Source organism: Amphiprion ocellaris, chromosome 8, assembly GCF_022539595.1.
Source record: "Amphiprion ocellaris isolate individual 3 ecotype Okinawa chromosome 8, ASM2253959v1, whole genome shotgun sequence".
Classification (NCBI taxonomy): domain Eukaryota; kingdom Metazoa; phylum Chordata; class Actinopteri; family Pomacentridae; genus Amphiprion; species Amphiprion ocellaris.
This window is the reverse complement of record NC_072773.1, coordinates 29,864,342-29,891,440: the sequence shown is the minus strand read 5'-3', so window position 1 is coordinate 29,891,440 and position 27,099 is coordinate 29,864,342. Positions and strand designations below refer to the sequence as shown.

General features: G+C 41.6%; 1 protein-coding gene across 2 annotated transcripts; it reads right to left on the bottom strand.

Annotated features, from left to right (window-relative positions):
• Positions 1-196: 196 nt before the first annotated feature.
• Positions 197-16,886, bottom strand: LOC111580681 (protein Wnt-2b-A). Of its 2 annotated transcripts, XM_035956465.2 has the most exons (7): positions 16,857-16,886; positions 13,525-13,629; positions 11,959-12,628; positions 9,173-9,393; positions 5,715-5,992; positions 3,925-4,189; positions 197-1,479 (listed from the first exon to the last, which is right to left on the bottom strand). In XM_035956465.2, the coding sequence occupies exons 3-7, from the start codon at positions 12,138-12,140 to the stop codon at positions 1,250-1,252; spliced, it is 1,176 nt and encodes a 391-aa protein (XP_035812358.1). In that variant the 5' UTR covers positions 12,141-12,628; positions 13,525-13,629; positions 16,857-16,886; the 3' UTR covers positions 197-1,249. The 2 variants fall into 2 exon arrangements, with proteins under 2 accessions (XP_035812358.1, XP_054868628.1); XM_055012653.1 differs by lacking the exon at positions 16,857-16,886 and having other exon boundaries at positions 13,525-13,641.
• Between the last annotated feature and the right edge of the window lie 10,213 nt (positions 16,887-27,099).

Here is a 27,099-nt window from a genome sequence, read left to right as displayed (position 1 = left end):
TGAATGATATAACATGCCCCACCCCAATCTACACAGAATCAGCCTTTGTTACTGACATATATTGTATTATTGGTGCTCCAGTGTCACAGCTCTTGCTGGGGTGTGATGGCAATAGCATGGCAGGTGATGAGAATCTATTATTTGTCCGCGACCTCAATATGTTTGTTCATCTGAACAAAAAACAAAGATTCCAGTGTCATACTAATGCACCATATATTTCATATGAACATCTGTTTAGATAAGGCAATATACACAATGTTATACAAGCAAGCTGGAGAGCAGAGAAGTGAAACCTGTCGGATGTCATGGTTATGTTTGACTAAATGACCATCAAGGCCACAGTTTTTTCTTTGTCATCTTCTCAGCAGCAGTTCATCATCTCACACACTGAAAACTAGAGTAAAATCACAGTAATGGGAACGCTCTTCTCTCTCCTCGTGCCGGCCAATGTAGTGCAGTCTCATCCACAGATGAGAAATGAAACAACACATTACAATTTAAATAAATCACTTTAAACAGCTTTCTTTGGGGTTTTTTTTTTTTTTTGTTCTTTTTGTTTTACAGTTATATGCAAAGTTCCAATGATGCATCCATCCATTTATTCATCTGGTGTCCATCTCCCTTTCCTCTGGTTGTCCTCTGCCAGGACTGTTTGACTTCACACAGCCAAACTTAGATGTCCACTTCTCAAATTGCACTTACCAAGCTCCTTCCCAAAGTCCAACCATGTGTTCTTTTTGGTAGATAAGTGTATTTCCCCCCAAAAATGAAACTAAATTACGTGAGTATATGATGTTGTTGTAATAATACTGGATATGTTTGAAGGCTCAGTTAATGTAAAAATTTGTCTTTAAAGCATCATGAAAGCAGCAAACCATTTTTTTTTTACCCAGAGCCACGTGCTAGAAAAAAGGCCGTCTGGACTGAATCTTTGATAAAAAGCCGAATCCAACCCGAACCCCAAAGTGGTTTCACCGGTGTCACTGTTCGTCTGATCCCGGCAGTTCAGTCACAGGGCCGTTCTCAAACAGGGGCTAATGGGTATTAATTCATATTGATGGGTACTGAATTCTAGTGCTTTCTCAGAGACAGGTAGAAAAGCCATGCAATGAGTCGAGGTGGGGGAACGGGAGGGCGGAGATGCAGAGCACTTTTGGATAAACCTTCCCAGAATGCCATGTTCCACAGGATGTCCTGCAAAGGGGAAAGGGGTGGGGTTGCATTACGGGGAGCAGAGGGGGCTTCTTCCTCAGGTCTGGTCCAACCATTCTGCTCGTTTGGGGGCTTTGCATGTGTGTATGTCCACAGCTTCCTCACAGTCCTTACACTCCACAGCGCAGCACCATTTGAACTTGCACTCGCACTTGGTGATTTGCTTGACTCTCGTGGTGTCGTATCCACGCCCACAGCACATGACCTCGCAGCCATCTGTGCCGCGCGACGTCTTGTTGCAGACCCGTCCAGCCGTGCCCAAGGAACCTACACAGAAAGCATAAAGGAGTTAGCTAGTAGCAGCTAAAAGTTAAGCTGAAACTAATGCTACATGACTGATACTTGATGTTTCACTTCTCAGCTAATTCCCTCTTACCAAAAGAAAAAACAGCAACAGAAAAGAAATATCTAGAGAATGTATTACATTTAGCAGATTTTTACAGTTGGTGTTGATAGAAAGATTCTTGAAGTCATCTGTGATGGACAGGTTTTACAATATTTTGATGTTTTTATGGACCAAACACCTGAGGACATAATTGTTGCATCAATCCATAATGAAGATAGCTGCATTCCTCCACTCTTACTAACTCACAGGATAGCTCACAAAAAACTACAAGTGTTTCTGAGTTACTCACATCTATTACAGGTTAGTCTGACCAACTGGAATTAGATTGCAGGTATAAACTTGCCACTGGCTTTCTTCTCCGTTTCCGTTATCTACCATCACCTTCACTATGGGAATAATGACAACAACCTTTCGGCAAAAGCGTCTGCGCTAAAAATTTGAAGTTATGTCAGAGGTTTGGATTCTATTTCCCCTTGTCACTGTTTTAAGTGAACACATTTGGTGCCTTCTGTTGTTAACCCTGGCCAAGAGGATTGTAACTGGTTTAAAAAAATACAAATATGCCAGAAATGTTTTCTCCTATAGCAAAATGATGATGAGGTGCAGCCAGACCATTCTACACATTACTGTGTTAGTGCTATAGAATTGTCTGGCTATGTGAGACTAACTACAGATATTTTAAGATCATCTTGGTGATCTTCTGTGTATCTGCACAAAATATCTAGATTGTTCAGCCCTCTCTTTACATTCTCGTAGCCCAAGTTTATCAGGCTAGTTGTGTGATGCTGGTAACTTTTAATCTGCATTCATGCAGCAATAAGAATGTTTCTTTCATTCTGGCCTGGGGGTATCCAGGTGTCGTATCAGTAGGGTCAGACCGAGTAGCTTAAATTAGTAGCTATATGAAACTAGACACAATCTAAACAGAGAATAGCTCCTTTTATATTTTTATAAGTTTAGTTGATCCTAGTAGAGTTAATGTTTTATTTAGGCTGAAGACTTTGCAAACACATTGCTGCAGATTTGTTGAGACTTCTGTCGTTCTTTTATTCGAGTACAAGATACTGTCGTCAAAAAAATCAAAAAATGTCAGACTTTGAATTACAATAGAGTGGCAGATTTGTTTTTCTCAAGACAAGAATATGGCAGAATGGAAATTGGCAGAAACAGAATGTTGCACTGTTTTTTCTTGTAAATTTTCTCTGTCCAAAGAGTAGAGTACCCTAGACTCTGAGTTATTTGCATTATTACAGATGTTTCCAGTTTCAAAATGAGTTTTCTTATAATGTTTAACCTCATTCTAGTTTTAGTTAGGATCTCTTTGTTTGGTGTGATGTTGGATCAATGTAGCATGATGGTCACCGGTACCGAACACATCACAGTGTTTAGCGGTCCGGCTATTACCTGATGCCACGACATATTGTCTGTGTCTTATGTGAATGTCATCCCCACAGAGATTAGCGCTCATGTTTGGTGTGAGAAGCTCCCTGTTTGAACTGCTACCTATCACAACAAGCTGCCCATAGAACAACAGACCCACACACACAGCTATGCAGTGTTGGTAGAGTGGCCTATAGTTACACTGCCTTTCCCAAGCCACTGCTCCCTTTGAAGCCGCTCTATGTGTGTGTGTGTGTGTGTGTGTGAGGGTTAAATGGACAGTGGAGCGTGACAGACAGACAGGCTCTCACACTCTGAGGCCCACTCTGCCCTCCAGCTACGCTTAGTTCAGACAGACAGAGAGGGAGAGAGACTGTGACAGACAGAAAGAAGTGATTTTTTTTTTCTTTTTTTTCTAAATTATCTGCTTGTGTCCCTAGGCTGTGGATTCCACTGGGAAGGTGAGAAACAGGGGGAGGATGGGTTCTGGGACGAATGAAGGGGCAAACAAAGGGAGCGCGGTCAAGGAAGAACTGGACACAGCTTCTCCATGTCAGATTTTCCTAAAACTTTGTCCGACATTGTTCCATCCATCAAAAAGCTAGGCATAAATGATTAGCTGTGTTGCATAAAGGTTGATTGAGCCATCCTCTGACCATAGCGTTGTGTGTCTATGTGTGTGTGTTGACAGAGACTGACAGAGGTCAGGTGGTCACACAACCACTGTGTCCCCAGGGTACAAGGATATTAGCTTCCACAGACATCACACGGGAGGCCTGCTGTGTTATCTGACTACCATTACACACACATACACCTACATCCACACACACAAACACACTAGTCATGCATGAACATACACACAGCATACACATAACACCCCTAAAACATAACACAGTCGGGGCAATCCATCAACATCCATGAGAAACTGCCTCTCTGTCTTTCAGTTGACCTTCTTCTTCTTCTTGCTCTCTTATTTGCCGTCTTACCTGCTGCTTTGTCTTGCAGGCAGTAATCCGGAGAGTTCTCAAAGTAGACCAGGTCATTTTTGGTGGCCTTCCTGAAGGCTTTGTTAGCTACAGCGAAACCTGTCCCATCTTGATTCATCGTCACCTCGATGGCCCCGTTGTATTTCCTGCGCAGGTAGTCGCCAGTCTTCCTGAAGTCAGACATGGCCATCCAACATGTCCGCAGCGTGCATGAGCCGCTCACTCCATGACATTTACATTCCAGCTTCATGAAACGCTTCACTGCCTAAAAGAGGAAGCATGGATTGTTAATGTTGCTTCAACCATTATTAAAATTTGGTTGAACATGTTCTAAAAATGCACCAATAATGAAGAAACTCTGTTTAAGGGTTGTTTTACCGAAATTATTTCGAAACATATGTCCTAATTTGATGTACCTCTCTGGGTATGCAGTCTTGCAGTTTTCAGTCTCCATTCAAATACAATGGCAATTAATTAATTAAATATTTGTTTCGGGTGCTTGAGGTTTTCAGTGTGAACTGCGAAGCATCTCAAATTATGGGAATTGCTATTCTGGAAAGAAATGTAGCTGCTGAATTTTTTTAATGTAACAAACATATGATATTTATCCAACAGTATTATATATATGAAGTGAAATAGTTTAATACAAGATGCACCTGCACTAATAGTCACTTTAAAAAAAGTTTTGGTTGAAATTCGTTTGAGCTGACGTAGCCTCTGTTATACACGCTGCTGCTGCTGTAATCACAAGTGATTTTGTTCCATATTCATTTATATGAGGAACTTATGAGTCGTTTTCACAAAGATTGAATGAAAATGCAGGTGGAATCTAGATGAATAATACAAGGTGTAAATACAAAGAAAGAAAAAATATGTATTTTTTCATTGGGAATGTCCGATCCGATCAGGATGAGGGCAGATGAAGGCATTTTTCAACTGTTTGGCATCGGCACAAACCTAAGCCCAATCTTTCATTAATGTCCTCACAATTTGTGACAAGACGCTAGAGATGCAAAAATGCATCATTGTCTAAGTTAATAATTGGCAGAGTTATTGATCAATAATGATTTAATTGATAATACAAATTGCAAATAGTAGATGTGTCTTATGCTGATAATGCTGTAATTCAGCTAAGACAGCTTTGTTACTTATGCCACTGGAATGTATGAACACTGTGCTCATCAGTCCTGGTTTGTTTTAAACATGTGAGGTCTGTCCGGAGATCATTAAGCATCATAGAAGACTCTGTCATGGTGGCCTGTTCCTAGCTAAACTCCCATAGTGCTCTCTACTTGTCAACATGGAACTTCTCGTAGTCCGACTGACTGAATGTTTGAGTCGCCACAGTAATAAAGAGTAATAGGGCCTCACCTGCTGTTGCAAAAAAAGGGACTGCAATTAATCTCCAGTGCAATTTCTGACATGCATATAGAGAACATAGGGTTTTGCAGTCCTTTAGACTGTGTAACATTAAGGAACCGGTTGGATACAGAAATAGATTTTTTCCCTTATGCATTGCAGAGCTATTCATTTGTCACTCATGTACATTAGATTGATTTGAACAACTTTAAGGTACTTGAAGTGTATTTCTAAAATTTAAAAAAAGATATTGGATTAGGACTCGATATTGGCAGACACTAAATATTTAAATGACTCAGATCAGATTGGAGGCAAACAAACTTGATCAGGACATCCTTATTTTTCATAGTTTGGTAAATCAACCCTTGAAACTGCAATATGATGAGTTATGCATTTCCAAACCCTTCAATGTACAGGAATCACACACTTACAGTTCTGCCACAGCGGTTGTTGTGCAGGTTCATGAGTGCACGGGCATCACGGACAGTTTTCTCTTTGGCATCTATGAACGCCTTTGCGAACTTTATCCCGTAGTTGATATTATCGCTGCACCCACCCCAGTCAAACTCTCCCCTCTCATCGCTAGATCGTCCTCGTTTATGTGGGTCACAGTTGCACGTTTTCAGCTCCCCCTGGCTGCAGGCTCGAGTGAGCGCATAAACCACTCCTGCCGAGGAGATGGCGTAGACGAATGCTGCTTCACGGCTGCCTAAGGAGAGAATGCACAATACCAAAGAAATGTCAGACAGGGGTGGACATTAAAATAACACACTGCTTGTGAGCAGGGAGACTTAAGTTTCTCATATGATGCCACAGAATAGACTCTCCAAGAGTCGACGCCTTAAAGCTTTTCAGCCCAATTGCTATCATGAAAACAGCGACACATTTAATGTCATGACAAGGCCTGGGTGTGAGCCATCAGGACATGAAGAAGCAGCTGACGGGGCGTATCAGGTCTGATGTGGAGTATAGACCGGCTCTGTTTAAATATTATCATGGAAATAATCCTAGCTGCGGGGCTCTCCTCTGCTCACATAAATTGTTTAAATACAGACACAGTGATACCCTATTAATCAGCGCCAGGGTGATGTCATGACAGCATTATCTACCATTACCGTGCTCATCTGTTCTTTTCTGGTCTCTTTGGTTTCTTAGAATGTGACTCATGTATTGTGTGGGTGAAGATACACAGAGAATCAAATACAGTGTTTGGTCCCTGTAGCTTTCGGGAATGAATGTCTCAACAAAAAAAAAAACAACATGGCAGTGAGAGGAAGTATTTCTTCACCTTTAGTCCTTTTGTCAACCTAATAAACATAAATAATCTTCAGTTGGTGTTTCTGTAGATAAAGTCAAATACAAATGGAGGAAACCGCTGGACCCAAATTAAACTTTTTTCTTAATTGGCTGCTTGTGCGCATGATAGTTATTATATGGTCCAGTCATTTGGTCTGTCAGTCTGCCCAAAGGAAGTTATTTAAACAGCAATCAGCCATGAAATCTGATAAAGACATTGAAGTGTCCTAATGGTTTTAGTCACAGCCTGATCCCTTAGCAACCATCTGGAACTAACGCTTTAAAACAAATCACCCCAAACACTTAAATAAATGGTAGAGTCATGTAAATAAATTCCTTTCGAGCTGCAATGATTAACTGACTAATCAATTAGTAGTCTACTATTAAATTAATTTGGCTAATTTTCAAAGAAAAAAAATCTAAATTATCTGACTCCATCTTTTACATAATAGTATTTTCTTGTTTCTTTACTCCTCCACAATAATGGACCATATATCTTTGCGTTGTGGATGCAGCACAAGATATCTGAGGATGTCATTTTGGGCTCTGGGAAACACTAATTAGCATTTTTTTTCAGACTAATTTCTTACATTTTATAGACCTTCTAATCAACAGTTTCACAAACAAGGAAAATGATCATTAGCTGCACCCCAACTCTCCGCTAATGCTAACATGCCATCTCCACACATACGATTACAGTATGCCATAACCAGATCATTGTCATTTTCTAAGCACATTTAGCTCCATCTTTTGACCCGTTGGACATTGACTCATCCGTCTCACAAACATCTAACATCCAAATGCATGAAAAAGTTTCGGATTTGATGTTTTGACCGTATCAGCCAGCCGCCACTTATATTTCAATATACACCTTTCAATTCAATTCAATTCAATTCAATTCAATTCAATTCAATTCAATTCAATTCAATTCAATTCAATTCAATTCAATTCAATTCAATTCAATTCAGTTCAATTCAGTTCAATTCAATTTTATTTATATAGCGGCAATTACAGTGAAATTGTCTCGAGACGCTTTACAGAACCCATATGCCTGACCTTTCTACACAAGTCACATAACACGTTTGACTTACATTACGTGTGACTGACTTAACATTTGTGTTTGCATTGGTCACAGAGTAATACTGCTCCATAGGTAATGACTAGGGACTGAAAGTGCCTGTTGCTTCAACCATGCAGCCGTCAATTTTGACTCGGCTCTTTTGAACTGTCTCTGTTTCTGGCTATACTCGCATGCAGTCGATATTTGTTTTTATTCCATAATCTGCAAGCAAGGATCAATTAATAATGCATGCATTTATGCATTTAAAACTTTCGGCAACTCATATAAGGATAAAGAACTGTGAAATGAAAATACGCACGCACTAACAATTGAAATAATATTGCAAAGTATGCTGATATATTAAGAAAGGGACATTTTGTATCTGGAAGCAAGGTTCCCATTCACTCTGCAAAAAGGCCTTGTGATCCAACCTGCTCGTTGTGTATTCACTGGAGTGTCCCATTTCATCTGTGAGGTGAGGAGATGGGGGCAGTGGGTGCCGAGGGGGTGTATGTGGGAGAGGACCGAGGAGGGCATTGCTGGTCATCTTTCAAACCTACGCTGTTTGTCTGACAGTGAGAATATCTCTCTAAATATTTACATCTACATTACTGTTTATTCCTGTCCGCCACACACACACGTAGAGCCTGTATCTCCATATCTGCTACTTTTTCCATGCATCGTCGGCCCCCGAACATGCTTGGGATGGCTGGAAAGGCACAGTAACAACCCGTGGAAAGTCAGTGACATCAGAAACTAAGTTTGTGGAGACAAACACCTTTTTATGCAACCGGATATTACAATGAACTGCTGCAGTTGAAACATTAAAATATAGGCCAAATGCAATAAAGTAGAGAAAGCTTTATCCTTGTCCATAATCCCAAAGATTTAGCATTGCAGCTACACTAAGCAACTTGCAGGTGTAGGATCATGTTGTACGTTGATGATGCATGATGGATAATTTATCATGCAAGCCTTTGTGCTAAAATAGCAGGTGGTTTCCAGACACTAATGCAGCCTGTGTATTGAGTATATTTATTTAAGAGCCCGTCTTGCTATTATTTAATAAATAGATTTCAGCCATTCTCACTTCTACAGCTGTCATAGGAATGAGTTATGCATGCACTGGCCATAAGACTGTAGAAATAAGTATGTGAACATGCATGTACGCCCATATGTATATGCATGACTGTGTTACACAACGAAGAGGTTTGGCAGAAGTGGAAAAACAAAATGACGACGAGCCCACGTCTTAAAGCCTGTGTGTTTATTGACGAGGCATAAGGCATTACAACAGTCCATTAGTGGCTATAAACATGGAGCACCCAGCGTACGTAGACCATGAGAAGGAAAGATCAGAGAAAGAACAGAGCGAGTGGAAAAGGACAGAGAGGAGAAGGGAGAGATAAGGCTGGCAAAGTGAACAAGAAAGGTGAGAGGTGATCACGAATGGGGAGAAGGTTCGGGGTTACTGTCGATGATCTTTGGCCACACAGTCGGTTATTAGTCAGCAGAATGTGTCGGGATACTTACTCCGTAACAGGACACGTCCAAAGACGGTGTGGTCGCGGTCCAGCGTGCTGCAGTTCCACCGATGGTGTCTGAACTGGTGCTGGCACTCTCTGATCCACTCCTTGGTGCCCTCGCCGATGGCCTGCATTATGTCAGGGTGGCGCTGGCAGAGCTGCCGCTGCTTGTTCACGAGGCCTGGGATGTTGTCACAGATTACACGAGCCCCTAGCGCACCAATATACCTGCCAAAAAGACAAGAAAATTCAAAGCCATTATGAACTGAATGCACTTCAGAAGGCTTGAGACGCAGTAGTCAGCAGAAAACAGTGACTGATGGTATAATGTAATTGATTACTACACATAGATGCCCCATGTGAACACACAAGTGGACACACACTGTCGGAGCAAGCAGGAGAGCTGCAGGAACAGTCCTCTGTGAGTCAGAGTTCACTACACTTAACAGTTTAAGGTTTGCGAGTAGGAGGGGAGTGGAAACCATTTACTCCACTCTCCAAATAAATAAGCACTTAACCTCTCCCCACAAGACCTGTGTGTGTATGTGTGTTTAAATGTTTCCCAACGGGAGAGTCGAAATCATGTTGTCACAAATCAGAGCGCAAAGTCTGGGGCCTCCAATAACGCTGTCAAACTAAGACCCCATTTACTCACTTTACTCCTCTGTCTTTTGCCTAATTGCTCTCATCTTACTCACCATGCGTGCTTCTCCCAGCCCTTCTATCTGCCCCAATAAAACCGACTTTTACAGTATCCTATCAAGATAAATACTGCATTGAGCTTGTCCAAAACTAAACTCTTTGCTATTGTTGTGCCTCTGTGCGTGTGCACATGAGACCTCTTGCAGCTCGGTGGCTGCAGGGCTTTGGCGGGCCAGCGAGGGGAGGCCGAGGAGCTTGTAGCTGTGTGGTCGTGTTTTATGAGGCCGGGCGAGAGGATGGAGACTGGAGACTCTGTACTCCCCAGAGTGGGATTAGAGAGGAGGAAAAAAAAGTACAGAGTGCTCATCAAAGGGAAGTGCCAGAGCAGCAATTCACACTTAATTTTCTCTCTCTCTCTTAGAGTGAGGAGGACTTGAGGATTTTATAGGATAGTAAATCATTATCCACAGGTCTAAAACAACATGCTGTGAAGCCCTCAGACTAAACTGTGGATCACAGGAGGGAGACAAGTGGCAGACAAATAGGAAACTCTTCTATTGATTTCGGATTACGCTGCCACAACTCTTGCCGCTTTTTTGTATTTTCAAGCAATCCTGGGTGTTACATAATCTGGCCATTTTCTCGAGCATGATTGAGAATAAATCTCTTGGAACTCCTTAACAAATGAGCCAAAGATGCAATAAATGAAGTCTGTTATGGATGAGGGAATCGAAAAGGAGCTTTGCCACGACAAACATAAGCCAAACTTGTCGCTACAGGCTTGGACACACACGGGGATGAATGATACCATCACACATTTCTGTTTCATGACAATTATTGAAAGAATATAATAACTCCTACATAAGTGGCTGTAACATCCCACAATCATTCCCGCAACCACGACGGGGTGTTCAAGCTTCCGATCTCTCCATATCATCACTTACCATCCAGCCTAGAGAAAGTGTGAGAAACAGTTAAGGCTAAGTAGTATATCTCCTTTACACTAAATTCCCCCCTCAAAGCCCAGTAATGTCTAAGTAAATCCTCTACACACACACTCACACACACTCTCTCTCTCCCCACTACTCCCCATAACTGCTTTTAATCTACACAAACTATTAGGCATTCCATCAGCCCTCATACCCGCCCACACACAGACACTTCTCCTATAAACACACTCACACACATGGACATTTTCACTTATGTTATTGCGCAGGGAATGAGATCTTTTCTAACCCCTCACCTATGCTCCAGATGACTGGGTTTTTTGGGGGGTGTATTTTAGTGAAGTCTTGTATGTGTGAGTGGTACCTGGTGAATTAATGACTCGCTCTGCCTTGTCGAATTTGGGCTCCAGCTGAGCTCAACACGCGCTACAGCCAACAGCGTCGACATAAATTACATTTATCGCTCTATTATTCTTACTCAACATGGCAGGCCAACAAACTGACACGAAGAAAATGCGGTTTTTTTAGACACAAAATCCTAAAGAAGCTCGAATCTCATTCACAAACTCATAACTCAGCCTATTTCCACCGTTAATGCTACTTTTTTTACACTCTTTTTTCTAAAAAAAAGGGGGGGGGGGGGCCCTGTCGGCTGGAATTAAATTAAATGATGACAAAATAACACATTTGGAGTTTTTCTTTGCCTCATAAAATTACAAGTCGGTGCACTCAATCGTGGCAAATAATAGCATATGTGAAGACTCTGACAAAATTAGTGCAATGGGGGGGAAAGGAATAATAAAATGTTGCAACTGACTTTGTGCAGCAGCAGCAACACTGATGAGAAAAGTATCAGTGATGTCTGCGATAATAAATTAACTGATGCAAACCCTCAAACCTCATAATGGCCTTGTCGGTCTGCTGCTGGAAAATCGCTGCCGAATTAATTGGAATGGGATTTGGAAAAAGGGTTATTAAAATGGTCATCATAAGTTAAAGTTGCTGGCAGTTTAAATCCCTTAAGTTTGTAAGTAAAGACCCAAAGCAAGACAGTAATCCGAGTAGTTTCCATTTGCAGTTAGACTCATTATTATTATTATTATTATTATTATTATTATTATTATTATTATTATTATTATTATTATTATTATTATTACACAGTTCCATTCAGGCAGGCCTGTGTCTATGATGGATGCAGACTCACCACCACGAAGAGTCCACCCGAGGCGTCACCAGCAGCAGCAGCAACAGACACGCACAATAAATCCTCGAACCGGCACCGGCGTTCTGGCACGAAGAAGACCGGGATGAGAGTCTGACTCCCGGAGAACCACATCGCTGAATCCGAGCCGCCCGGAGGCTGAGAATCCTGTTTAAGCCCAGCATGACGCTTCCTCTCCTTTTTTTTACGCACAAATGTTCCAAAAAAAAAAAAATGAAGGAAAAAAATTTAATATAAGAGGAAAATCCTAACTTCAATTGTGTTGTGAAAGAAGTTATGCGCCCAGACAGCAGAAAGGCCTCATTATCCAGTGTGTGGATCCATGTTGCGGCTGTCAGCAGAGCGAGTTGTGCGTATTCGGTGCCATGTGCGCACCAGGCTCTCCAATGCGCGCTTTAGGCTGCCAATGTGTGGAGGTTTACCTGACGAGGAGCGCAACAAGTGCCGTCTCTATATTTCAGCTCCCCAAACACTTTTTTTGTCGTTTGTTTTGTATTTTTTCTGCTCAGTTCAGAGGCAGAAATAGGGCCAAGGAGCCAAACGGTGTCAGATGCCAGACTGGCTGCGGTTCTGTCGGCTGTGTGACTCTCTGCTGGGTCGGATGCTCTCGCCGGACCTCTCCTTTATTAGTGCACCGTGGACAGAGTCTGAGCTGAGAGAGAGAGAGAGAAAGGGGGGAGAAAGAGAGATGAGGGAGGGCTCGCTGCTGACAGCTCCTCTCGCTCATTGGGCAGAGGCAGGGGTTACGGAGTTTGACTAGGAAGGAGATATTAAAAAGAGGGATGGATGGAGAGGCGCGTGTATGTGTGCGTGCGTGTGCGCGTCGGCATGAGGATGCTGTTGATGTGGAGACGGTCTTACTGCGCGGAGTTCATCTGTAACCACAGACAGAAATTATTACAACTAATGATGGCGCCTTTATTTTACAACCCAGTAAAACCAGATAATTAAATCACAGAAAAATGTTATTTTTTCATATTTAAAAGGCCTCTCCACTAAGGAAGTAGTGTTTTTATTATATGCAGTATATATATTATTTCCTTAAATAGGAAATGCTGCAAAATGCTGTAGTTTATTGTTATTGGCAATTTTAGCAATTAGAATCAACCTATCATATTCACTTTATATTTATGATACGTTTGAACTGTCCTGTACTCTTAATGTTGTTCACATGCTTAATATGTACATCACATGACCCTTCAGACTGAAAAAGCAAACATGAACGTGATTCAACAGGTGCAGTCCCTGAAAAATAAAGACATAAATACTGATATACATTATTATTATTAACAAATGCTATCTAAATCTGTGTTATTTCTGCAGCCATGCATCAGGTAAAGCACAGCAAAAAGTCAGAGAAAAAAGCAGGGAATGTGGTACCGAGAGAACAGAGCCAAATCGTCCAGTGGAACAGCACTATGGATTAAATGTGAACCACATGTGTAAGAGAGTGAGAGTGCTGAGACAGCGCTGGAATAAAACATGCACACACACACACACACACACATGCTCATACACACTATTGTCTCCAGAGTGCAACCATCTTACCTTTATTCCCATGCTTGTTTGTGCGTTCATGTTGTCTTCAGGCTCGGCCGCATCCTGTCATCCATCATCCAAACTCTGATGTTTCTCATTGTCCTTGAACAGCTCCTGACAGATTAAAATCTGCTTTTAAGTATCCAAAAACCTTTCACAAATTCCAAAAAAAACTGCTTCTTGACTTGTTGCGAGGCGCCAGCGCAGGTTGAACTTTTGCGAGTTTGTGTTTGTTGGATCCACAATGCCACAGTCAAATTCAGCTGACCCAATTAATACTAACAAACAAGCAAACAAATCAGGAAAATCCCTGTCGGAATTGAAACTATTAGAATTAGCAATAGCTGTTGCAAAGTGCTATTTCATCAAAAGCTTGAGAAAACAGTTCCAGTGTTTATGCCAAAGCTGCTGTTAAAGCTAAGCTTCTTTTAGAGACATTTGTATTTGTGCTTACAGCTTGCCAGGCAGGCCACTGCTATTAGAATGAGACACACTTTGCTGTGTGCACGCTCAAACACCCAGAGCAGATTGGTTACAGGTTTGTGAGAGGCTGCAAGGTGAGGCAAAGAAGCTAAGCCATGGCGAATATTTGTCCGCTGCAGCTTTGCTCTCTATTTTCTGCTAAATCAAAAGGAATTAGGGAAGCACAAACATGGCTGAGTTATGCTCTTTCTCCTGGGGCTGGAGCTGGAACAGACTTTCTCTCTCTGTCTTTCTCTCTCCCAGCTTGTGAACTTGACCCCAGCTTTCTCTTCATAAACAATAACAGAGTCAAGTGCCTCCTTGTCAGTTAGAGGAAAAGTTTGCCCTGATGTACAGGGTCCAATCTGGCAACAGTCTCCTCAGAGGAAAAGTACTGACGGGGGCTGCTGTGTTTAAACGCTGGGTGAAAGAGGGATAAAGGTGAGATTTACAGAGGCAGGGGTTTTGGACTAATCCAATTGATTTCTGTGTTGATACATTATAATTACTCAGGATTATTTCTGACAGGAAAGTTGCAGTTAGAAAAAGGAATGGGCTGAATGAACTGCGGGCAAGCCAGAGGCATGCACTCTAGGTGGAAGAGTTGGACTAATGGCCCAGTAATGTGTCCACTGTGGGGATTATACTGTGGGCAGCCTCCAGCTGGGCAGTCCAGTGATGAGCTCAGTGTGTATTCCCATCTGCTGGCAGGCTGTAGAGGAGAAGCCAGCCTGTCGTCAGGCCTGGCCGAGTTCCCACACCGGTGGGACGTTAAGGGGTACAGGTGGACAACAAGGAGGTGAACTGAAACAAGTTAGGAAAAGATAACCAAATTTCCAACATCCAGTTTCCAAATATGTCATTACTAATATCAAGCACTCCGTCCTAAACAACAAAATAACTAGTAATAACAAAGTACTTTGTTTGTGTATGACATCTAGAACAGCACATAAACACATTTTCTGATCTGGCGCCTCCATAAACAGCACACCATAATTCCTCTGTGTCTTCCAAAACTGTTACAGGGGACATAAATAAATCTGTTTTATGATGTTTATTTTTAAGATTTGGTTAGATTTCAGCACAGACAAGTCAGAGCATGTCTCAGAAAAGATTATGGGTCGTGTTAAAATAAGTAATTCACCAAGATTAGAGAATCATGGGGGATTTTGGGTTAAATTGAGCACTTTGCTAATGTTAGGGGTTCATCATTGGCATGGTTACGATATTAAAGGTTTGATTCATTTTAAGGGTTGTCATGTTGACTGCCAGTTTAAAATGATAACAAATTAAATGGAAAAAAAAACAATTTAGCATGCTAAAGTCAATGTTTTGTCTCCAACCTCCTCCCTAAATGGACTTTAGCACTCTATCCCTCAGTCTCATCATCACCTCATGTACTTCTTTGCTCCTATTATAATTTCTATAACCACTAGGAGGCTCTGGCTGAAGTGATTAATGCTGTTCTTCATTTTGTTCCACCTGACTTGGAGATAAAGTTTCTAAACTGGTGCCCCTGCTAGCCGAAAACTTATTTTAGCTTCCTAATACAGATAAAACGTTTTTATGAGCATTTCTGACCATCTGCAGTTATTTGGTTAAGTGATCGTGGTCGTGGTAAAAAAAAACCAGAGTTGACTTGTTGGTGAGAATAAGGGTATTTCTACACCCAGCCACCCACCCCAACCTCCTCCCTACAACACCAAGCTACTTTTGCCTTTCCTCCACAGCTGTCATAACTCACATGGTCACAAGAGGTCACTGTTGATGAAAACATAAACACAGATAATGTGTTTTTTCGTAGATCTGTCTCAATTAAGTCTTAATTCCAGTCAGTTGGCTTATTTGAAATGGACTTAATACTGCCATCGTCTCTGCATGTTAAGTAGCTGAGAGAATAGAAGCACCAGGCCTGAGGGTGTGTTTAGATAATAATCATCTGAAAATCCTGTAACATTATCTGTAAAGCTAATGAAAGGTCAGAAACAACACAGACCCTAAAAATATACAGTCCTCCAGGGACAGACAAGCCACAATATGTGTGTGCACGTGTGTGTGCACATGCATGCAGGCAAGCCAGAGAACCAGATCTATGATAATTTATTGTCTTGTAAATTTAGATCTGCCGACAGAGATAAACTGCCCTGAACAAATACAGTGACACTGGAACTTTGGAAGCTTCTGAAACGTTTGGCAAGCTCTCAGAGAAGGTGTCAGAGCCTGTTGTCAACTACTTTGCCCCTGATGCCAAAGTTGCAACAAAAGACATGCACATGAGAAAAACTGTGCTTGCACAGGTGTAAAAAATGCTCACACATACTTTCATAACTGCTGCTACACTATGTACCCTTATGTTACATCATGGTTGGCCTCTACAGGGCTAAGCTCTGCATTCTTGTGAGCCTTTCTTGCTTTATCCTCTGGATAGCCAGTCATTAATAGATTTTATAGCTCCTGTGAACACACAGAGTGTCTATAGATGTAGTCATGATAACTCTGTAATAGAATGTTTACTGGGTCACTGGAAGATGCCGTCATGCTGCGTGGTTGTGAAGCATGCACACATGAACGTGAACAGACAGACGCACACTGAGGCTGTACAGCAGGTGATACAGACGACATCAAAGGGATATCCTGGGCAGCGTGGCCTCTTTGACGTTTAACACGTCTCAGACACTTCTTTGGAAAACAGGCATGCTCTACTGGCAATACATAGACTAGGACAATTATACACACAGACAGAAATAATTAGGCATATATAATCCATATTAGATGCACTGTGATCAGTTGTAAGCCAACTGCTTGGATTTCCCTTTTTAATTTACAACATTAAAATTTCAAAAAATTCCATATTTTAAAATAATGTAAATTGAAATTACCTTTAAGGATGCTGGCCAGTTTTACAGCCCAGACTGTGTATTTGCTCCTTCTGAGTGGAACTGAGTTTGTGCTGAGTAGTTTCCTGTTTTAGTAGGGAACTGTCTGTGTGACGTACACGGCAGGTCATGGGCATTTGGTCACATGGTGGCTAGCTGAGGTAGCATAGTGAATCAGTGGACTCAACTGAATCCTTCTTTTCTGTCTGTGACTCTTTACATAGGCTCAAGAGTGAGTCAACCTGTAAAACAAGACTAAAATCATAATGATTGAACAACTACCCACATTTCATGGGTGGGAGGCAGTGTTTTTCTTTAACTCATTCAGAAGTTGAGTCAAATAGAGTAAGCAGAGCTGTATATTTAGTCCATGCCAGGTATGCCTTTTACTCTGGAGGCTGTACCAGAATATACACTGAGCGGCATCACAGCCAAGAGACAGTCACAGAAATTTAGACACACGCCTCCCATCTAGGGTCAAAAAACCCCCTCAATATCAGTGGTTATTTTTAGGAATGAAAGTTGTGCACAACTGTGTATTTGTGTAGATATGAGTCATTTTTAGTCACCATGGCTGCTTATAATCAGCACAGTAAGTTTCATAATATCACAAAATGAGAATCAGACAGCTCAAATTATCTTTTTTTTCTGATATGCACTCACTCATCACTTAATTAGGTACACCTTGCTAGTAAAAGGTTGGACCCCTTTTACCTTCAGAGCTGTCTTAAATCTTTGTGGCATACTTTCAACAAGGTGTTGGAACATTCCTCTGATGACAAATCTGCAGCTGCTGCAGATTTGTCAACTGCACATTCATTAAGCGAATCTCCCGTTCCACCACATCCCAAAGGTGCTCTATTGGATTGAGATCTCATGACTATGGAGGCCATTGGATAACAGTGAACTCATTGTCATGTTCATGAAACCAGTTTGAGATGATTTGAGCTTTTTGACATGGAGCATTATCCTGCTGGAAGTAGCCATCAGAAGATGGTACACTGCAGTCATAAAGGGATGGACATGGTTAGCAGCAATACTCAGGTTGGCTGTGGAGTTTAAATGATGCTCAGTTGGTACTAAGGGGCCCAAAGTGTGCCAAGAAAATATCCTCCACCCCATTTCTCCACCACCACCAGCAGCAGCCTGAACCGTTGATACAAGGCAGGATGGATCCATGCTTTCATGTTGTTTATGCCAAATTGTGACCATCTGAATATCACAGCTGAAAACGAGACTTATCAGAGCAGGCAACGTTTTTCTAGCCTTCCATTGTTCAATTTTGGTGAGCCTGTGTGAATTGTAGCCTCAGTTTCCTGTTCTTAGCTGACAGGAGTGACACCTGGTGTGGTCTTCTGCTGCTGTAGCTCATCTTCTTCAAGGTTGGATGTGTTATGCTTTCAGGGACGGTATTCTGCATTCCTTGGTTGTAACGAGTGGTTATTAGTTACTGTTGTCTTTCTATCATCTCAAACCAGTTTACCCATTCTCCTCTTAACTCTCACATCAACAAGGCTTTTTTGTCGCTCACTGGATATTTCCTCTTTTTGGACCATTCTCTATAAACCCTAGTGATGGTTATGTGTGAAAATCCCAGTAGATCAGCAGTTTGTGAAATTCTCAGACCAGCCTGTTGGCACCAATAACCATGCCACGTTCAGAGTCACTTAAATCCCCTTTCTTCCCCATTCTGATGCTTGGTTTGAACTCCAGCCAGTTGTCTTTACCACGCCTACATGTCTAAATGCATTGAGCTTCAGCCATGTGATTGGCCGATTAGCTGTTTGTGTTAACAAGCAATTGAACAGGTGTACCCGCATGTTTGTGCTTTGATTGCTATGTATAACACATATAAAACATAACTCTGGTCCAGATTAGATCCCAAGCCTCTTTAGTATTTTAGTCTTATAAATCTCACCTTATTTCTAAACTTCTCTCTTTTATAGTGTGGACAGCTGGAAGCAGAGTGGAGCTGGTGTGTGCTACATGAGTTGTAGTCCTTGAGGTCATTCCAGCAGATTCCAAGACGAATTAGGAACAACTTATTCTGTCAGGTTCTGTTCAGAACTGGAATTTAAATGAAGCTCTGGTAGATTCAAAAATGTAGATGTGGCTGCATCCCATATTCATGGACACTTTGACCTCATTCTTAACGTTGTATAACACACAATGCAGTGTATAGATAATCCAACATATTTCTTAGCCATTCTCACCTTTTGCAATTACAGTAATTGATACTGCATGCTCTTAAATTCTGATCAGTTACTGAATGCAAATTCTTGTGAGTGGCTGAATGAAAGTTTTTAACATTATTAAGGTGAGATGTATGTTTGTTTGCATGTTGAGATGGAGGCAAAACAGAATTGATAACTGTCACTGGAGCCATTTCTTGAGCTAAATGTTTATTCCAGGTGAAAAATAAGTTTCTGACACAATATGGATATTCTGGATATAGTAATTTTTTCCATTTATCTTTACCATGGGAGAGCACAGTTGTGAATATATCTTTCAACTGTAAGTCTGTCCACATAGCAGTTTTATGGTTCTACAAATTAGTAATTAAACATAGAACCACAACAGAAGATTCTGTGGCTAACTTTTGTAAATTTGGGGGTCCATGAAACCCTCAGTCCAGATACTGTGGTTGAGGTTGTCTGAGCTCAGTGTGACCTGTGATGGATTTGGCGTGGACCTTGTGGTTAAAGCTGCAGGACTCATGCTGTGTGGATGCTCTGTGAGCAGTCACAGCGTGTGATTGACGTTCATTTCTGTAGTGAAACTTGTCTGGGCTACTTGGTATTTTAGGTTGAATTCTTGAGGGCGGGCCATTATGGCCCTTTGGAAAAAGGATGTGTGTTGAGGGCTCTAAATTGTAGGAGGGGTCCCTCCACGCCCTGAGTGATGACAGCAGGGTTTAACCGGCTGCAGGTGCGCTCGAGACATGCGGGGAGGGCCTTTGATGTGGAAGCCAACTGGGACTTCAGCCCATCTCTGACCAGCATCCAGAACAGACACATTCGCTTTCAATTAACACTCTCCCTTCTTTCTCAATCGCTGCTCTTTTGCTCTCTACTCTCTTTTGCAGTACTAATCTATATATTTGTTCAATAAAGCCTGAAAATTCTGTTTTGATGCCTTCAATATCCTGTTTGTCATTACAGACTGAATGCCGATACTACAGACCTGAATGCACTGAAATCATGAGGCCAGTATAATGTTTCGGAATAAACTCTATCACCTTAATGCAATGTAATTTGCTCTTGTGTGTTGTGCGTGTGTGCGTGTGTGTGTGTGCGTGTGTGTGTGTGTGTGTGTGTGTGTGTGTGTGTGTGTGTGTGTGTGTGTGTGTGTGTGTGTGTGTGTGCGTGTGTGCATGTGCGTGCGTGCGTGCGTGCGTGCGTGCGTGCGTGCGTGCGTGCGTGCGTGCGTGTGCGCGTGTGCGTGTGTGTGTGTGTGCGTGTGTGTGTGTTATACTCTTGCTTCACCTCTCACTTACGCTTCATGAATCTTCTTTGTTCTCAGGGCCAGGTTGAGTGTCCAGAGAAATGCAAGTCCTCTGACACTCTGATGTATTGTTTCTCGTTTATCTTTGTGCGATGAAATCCTGGATCCCGTCACTCTCACGCCCTGTCATCTTAACAGGATACATCCTGTCTTTGGTGCCGCTACTTAAGCAAGCAAAGTCATACCAGCTCTGATACCTGATAGAGAAATAATTGTTGGGGTGTAGTAGCTGTATTGACTCACACATATGTACAAACTTGTATGAAAGCATGCACACATCTCATTAGAGAGAGTGAAAAAGAGAAATAAATGGCTGTTTCGATGCTAAGCTCCCCGAAGGCAGCTACATCTGGCTCCTGTTAACCACAAGCGTATAAAAATCAAATGTGGTCTAGTCCCAGGCATTCTGTACCAGAGACACACACATACTGGGAGGTAGGACCTCAGCATGGTGGTCACCCCCACTAGTCCCAGTCTCTGCAATACCAACCGTAGTGATCTCAGCAGACATCAAGGGGCTCAGACAGAGACTAGTATTCCTGGCACAAACAGTAACATCAAGCCATGCACAGTCTCCATACAAAACATGAAACCCTTAAAGCCCTATAGAAAACTTTGTGTGGGGCTTCTGTTTATCTGTCTGAATGAGAGTGGGGGGTGTCAGTAATAGAAACAGTAAATCGCCTGTACTTACATAGCAACTTTTAACCCTATTTAGGATTCGACAAAGCGTTTTACAGTGTGTTTCTCACCCATTCACACACACTCACGCAGAGCTGCCTTGTTAGGTGCTTGCTTGCCAGTTAAAGCAACTTGGGTTACATTGTCTTGCCCAAAGGACACTTCAACTCATGATCAACTGCCAAACTTTGTGATTACAGACTTACACTCTTCCTGAGTATCCTTCCTTTCTTTTTTTGCCCTGTCAGTATGGCACTTTGTAAACTCTAGTTTTAAATGGTGCTATATGAAACAAATAAATAAAGTTATGAATAGTGACCAACCTAGCCATTGTCTGCAGCAACATACTGTATTTAGACAAAAATAATACCTGCAAATCATTTTTATGCAAATGTGAACATAAACTTGTAAGAAGATGTAATAATTGTGTATATTATTTCAGTTTTGTTTATATAGCATGACCTTAGTGCACATATATTGTCATTTAGATAGTGCTAATACTTGCTCTGTACTAACAAGGCTAGCATCAAACTGATAGCTTCCTGTTTCAGGGATGGTGACATCGCCCTACAAGAGGTTTTGCAAACTCTGCCTAATTTTCTCCATGGGCTGTGCGCTAAACCCTGTGGCGAGCGCACAGCATACCCTGTCCTGTGTGAAAGCCGCTTCATCATAGACAAAGTCAATACAGTAGACCACAAAAAAAACTGCTGTATAATATAGTTTTGTACAGTTTGTAATAGTTTTTATTTCACATATTCTACCTTGCCAAAGTTTGGAGCCCACATTATCCAGAATGCAACCTAGCCATCGACAGTTTACTTACAGGTTTACATGTGTTATGCCCGTTGCAGCTATTGCAGCCTCGATCTTTTCCTTCAGCCTCAGGCAGAGATGAGGATCAGGCTACAGATGTCTGGTAAGCTCACTTCTCTGTAACTCCACACACAGATTTTTCGAATTTTCACATTTGTAGTCTTCAGACCTATCCAGTTCTAAATTTATCAGATTCGACACTATTCTGGCTGCAACCATGAAAGGCTTTACATAACTTTTTTCACATACACGGCAGTACTCCCAAGTCCTAAAATGGACTTTGATCAGTGTAAAATCAGTGGTGTGAGTCCTTCAGTCATTGTTTGAGATAGTGGCTTCAGCTTAGTGGCAGTCCATATTGTGTGCTCAGCCGCAAAACCATAGCACAAAATGAAATGATATAAAAGCATGCTACTGTACAAAAGGCGGATGCTAAGATGAGTTCATCAACAGGATGTAACAGATAGTTTATACTACATAAACAGACACTCATGGACAAGCAATTGAACTCAGACCAGACTGCCTCTACATCCCAGACGTCCAAACAAATCAGCATACACTTAGTGACACATGGCCGTGTAATGCTTTGCTAAAATTGTGACTCATTGATCCAACAGCGGCCATTATTTTTGCTGGTGAAAGTGAAATTGCTGACACACACTTGAAGCATGTGCTTTGGTATATAATCGGTGAGTAATTGTGTGCATGTTGCGATTGACAGCGTGATTCCGAAGAACTTTTGTATAATTTTAATTCTCAGAAGTGGCATTCTAAGAAAGCAAGTGGAAAAATACATTCATTCAGGTCATCACATCCTTTCCCTCCAGTAGAAACGAAACTCGAACACAATTTTCTGGTTGTCTGTAAATGCCACTGAGGTCAAAGCAAGCTCATCCTGTGTGTTCACTGAAGCCCAGCAGGCATGTCTGAAAGACTCTGAAACCCTGAGAGTCTGTCTCTGGCCTTCAATTTCCTGCCATGTTAAAACCTGGACAAAACTGCTGTCTTGATTTCAGCTTGGGTGGGATGAAACTGCATGTAATGTAATATCAGAGCAGTATCACCAGTATGCAAACATACCTGTTCAAAGCTTCGACACAAGAAAGCTAGACCTCAATCAGAAGCCTTAACTTCACAAGTGTATAATATGGGTTTTTGTCTTGACCGTTTGAGTGCTGGCATTATCTACAGTCTTTGTTGCATTTGCTGCTCTGCATGAAATAGCGACAATAGTTTAACAGCTCCGTATAGAAGCCTTTGCACATGCCAAGCTGATGTGAAGACCGCAAGAGACTGCCGGCATCAAAATGAAAACATTTTCTTGGTGAACAACACCAGATTTCCTGCCATATTTTAACAATAGTTGTGTTGTGGCCACCTGAATCGGTCCAGTAAAAGCTGGCGTTTCTTTGGAAGCAGGCTGGCACTTGTCCTGAACTGTCAGAATGAAATGTTGCCCTTATGACAGACCTCAGTAAACTCTCTGACTGTGATGGACGGGCCCTCTCGTGGTCTCCCGAGATCTAACACACAGCAAGATACACCGAGGCTTAAATCAGCCTCTGGACTGCTTCAAGGTCCTGGAAGCATCACCCGACTTTGTTAATGCCAGGTTTCAGTAGAAGGTGAAGATCAGAGAGTTTGAAGTTGCACTGTATTTTAGTCAGTGGTGGATGAATTACGTGGAGTTTTTACATAAAAATAGCCATATAAAAATGCAACATTACCTGGAAATGTCCTGTATTCAGTTTTCAACTTAAGTAAAAGCACAAATTCTGCAGAAATATAAACCATGTGTTTTTTTCCTAAGTTATTATCATCAACAGTAATGGATTATTGGGTCATTGCATTTTACTTTTGTAACTGGTAGAGGTGGAGCTACTTTTAATTACTTTACATACTTTTGGGTGATTTAGTTCAGGTGAATGTAGGGGTAGTGAAATGAGTTAGGAAAGAAAAAAAACAATTTGTTCATTTTAAAAAACTTTTATTCTGAAATATTTGCACAAATAAATGAACAGGTCAAAGAAATGTAGATGGGAAATGGGGCAGTGGTGGCGCAACGGTTCAGTTTCTGGACTACTGATCAGAGGTTCAAACCCCAATGCATGCCCTTGAGCAAGGCCCTTAATCCTTCCTGCTCCAGGGATGCTGTACTATGGCTGACCCGAGCCCGATTGGGATATGCAAAAAACAACATTTCACAACTAAGATACAGTAAATCTGAAACATCGCGTGAGGTTTGAGACACAGCTTTTCTGTAAAAGATCATAAAGTCAGATGAATGTTTGGTAGTAGTGGCTCAGTGGTGAAGGCTTTGGTTTACTGATGTTGGACCTTTGAGCAAGGCCCTTAACCTGATCTTAGTGTGGCTGATCCTGCACTCTGACACCAGCCTAACAAACTGTTGCATGCAAAAAGAGAATTTCTATTTGCGGATAAATACATTTTTTAAAATAAAAAATCATTTGCAATTTTGTACGCACTTGGGTAAATTTCTCCCCGCTTTAACCTGGAAGGTTGCTGGTTTATTTTCTGTTTGACTTATTTACATTTGACAGTTCAACTACATTCATGTTAACTTCAGACTAACTATGGCCATGCGTGAAAAACTCTTTGTGTGTTTGAATGTCAGTCCATCTGTGTAGTTAGTTTGTCAACTCAGAAGGCTTCAGCAAATATACAAAACATGTACCTCTGGTAGATTACTGCGTAATGTCAATAGAAACTGTGTATGACGTGATGTGAATTTCTACTGTTTACTTCACCATTGTTGCCAAGAAACCTTCCAGAGCTGTAAAATCTTGTCTCACAGCATTATGAGCCATTGTCCAGTGGACTTCCTGGATGTTTTTTCATTGTCTCGCTGGTGCTTGAAGCAACACATTTCCACCAGTACAGCCCTGTGCGTTGTTTTACTGCATGGCTCACTTTGGGGCTGAATGCCTTCTTAGCCCTGCATAAGCTGCTATTTCTGAAGTGAATATCTCAGCCCACAGTCCCCTGGGAGTCTCCTAAAGCACGTCTGACCTCCCCTACCAGCCCTGGTCGTCATACACAAATGTTTCAATGCCTGAACATATCACCATGTGCTTCCAATCCAACTCCGAGGTCCTCTTTGGTGGTCGTCTGTCTCCCCAATGCTGCTACAATGAACTCTCTCTCTCCTGTTGCACTCTGCTGTCTTATCCGCATGCGTTCATCCCAAACCTCACTCTGTCAACTTACGCCTGGCATTATTAAATCTTTTTCCACAACACATTTTACCCAGTTTTACTGCTTCAAATTATGTAAAGATGATTTTTTTTTATTATGCTTCTGTTAAAATCAATTACATGTCTAAAATTTAGTCTAAAGATGTTAACTGAAGTCATAGTTTGACATTTTGGAAAATAGTTGTTTGAGTAAAACTTTCATTTTTTTATGTGTTCAAAAGAAGTGTTGCAGATTTTCTTTTTTACTTTTCGACAGAGTCAGTCTGCTTCTTTTCCTCTGTTTCTAGTTTTATGTTAAGCTAAGCTAACCAGCTGCTGTTAGTTACTTTATGGTGGTATCAAGCTCTTACACATAGTTTCCAAATGTCGAAGTTTTATCTTTTTTTTTCTTGCATATTATGTTTTCACAACTGCCCAAATAAGTTCAAATTTGCATGCTTGGTTTAATTTTCAAGCATACAAAATATGGATAGCAGTGATTCTTGTAGTATTACTTCAGAAATTACTTGAATTGAGTTTTTCTTCATTAAGAAAGATTTTGTATCAAGAACGGTTTTTACTCGACAATAGAGTAGAGCAGAATTTGATCACGTGATGTTGCATGAACATCAAATTAAAGGTCTTGTAAATCCCGCAGACTTCCTTATCTGTCTGTTCTGTGTGGGATTTAAAACACACGCTCTCTTTCCTGTTCTCTGTGCATTTGTGCCCTATAGCGGGCTGTTAGCAGTGAGAAACACATGTCCACATTAAGCCGTTTCACTGATCCAGCTGATACGACTGGAGATGAAAGAACAGAGCGGGAATTCATCCCCCACAGTGCTGCTGCTGCTGCAAGCTGTCAGCAACAATACTCACTGAGTCTGCTCAACTTATCGTTAAAACTGCTCGTCAGTTTAACATGGCTGCTTACGAGGCAGAATACAATGCAAAAGAAGAGATGGTTGGACTAGATATCATTGGTTTCGATGTGGGTGTTTGTGAGACGCATGATATCTTTTTCTTTTTCTTGGGTTGAAAGCGCAAGGAACTTCACAAAGTTTTTGGAAACGTCTCCAGAATGAGAACAATGAACAGGAAAGAAAGCGAAGGAGAGGAGCAGAGGAGTGACTGATTGCAGGGCATCGGGCCAAATGGGAACCAGAGACTGTGAGATGTCAGAGCGGCTATAGATTTATACTTTACCTGCTCCCCAGAGATCTGCCACACATACACCTGCCCGGAGCAGAACAAAAGAGGTGTGTGTGTGTGAAAAAGTATGGGCGCCGAGTCATAGGTCAAACGGTGCGAGAGGATTAGTAATAGATGCCTACAAAGATGAGCGAGAGATGGAGGAGCGGAGAAGGAGAGGGCTGGGTCGGAGGAGAAAACAGCAACATCAGCTGGGTTTTATTTAGATCAACCTTTTGTACTCAGAAAGGAGCCCTGTGCACACCCGCCTGTACATCTGCCCTCCGCATGTTGGACTGCAATGGGTGGGCTGCCCTGCTCGGCCTTTTCTGCCCTCTCCTCATTCTGCCCTACATCTTTCTACAGCTCTCTACATACTAAAACTGAGGATATTTTTAGGAAAGGTATTAATTCTGAGATTTCTCATTTTTCTCTCAGTCCAGTAGCTCAAGCTTATAGGTTCTGAACATGAATAAAGTTCTCAATCAGCCACCACAAAATGACATCGATGGTAACACAAGTCTTTAGCAGCTTTTTTCTTCACAGCTGACATTAACAAAGGTAAAAAATACAGTACTGTATCAAAATACAGCCCCAGTGCTACTAGGCCTTTTGCAAAAACTCAAGAGAAGAATGTACTACTTATTTACAAGGAAATTATTCTTTACACTTTACTGAACGGGCACCTGGATCAGGAGCACTGTACACTGATACACCTGCATACTCATCTACTTAGTAGGAGAGGAAGTCTGTAGGATACATGCACCACACTTCAGTAATTCAGTCCATATCATTTTCTAGGCTTTGTTCAGTTGCACTTCCATCATGTTGTTGTGTAAAAAAAGCAATTAGTCTCCCTA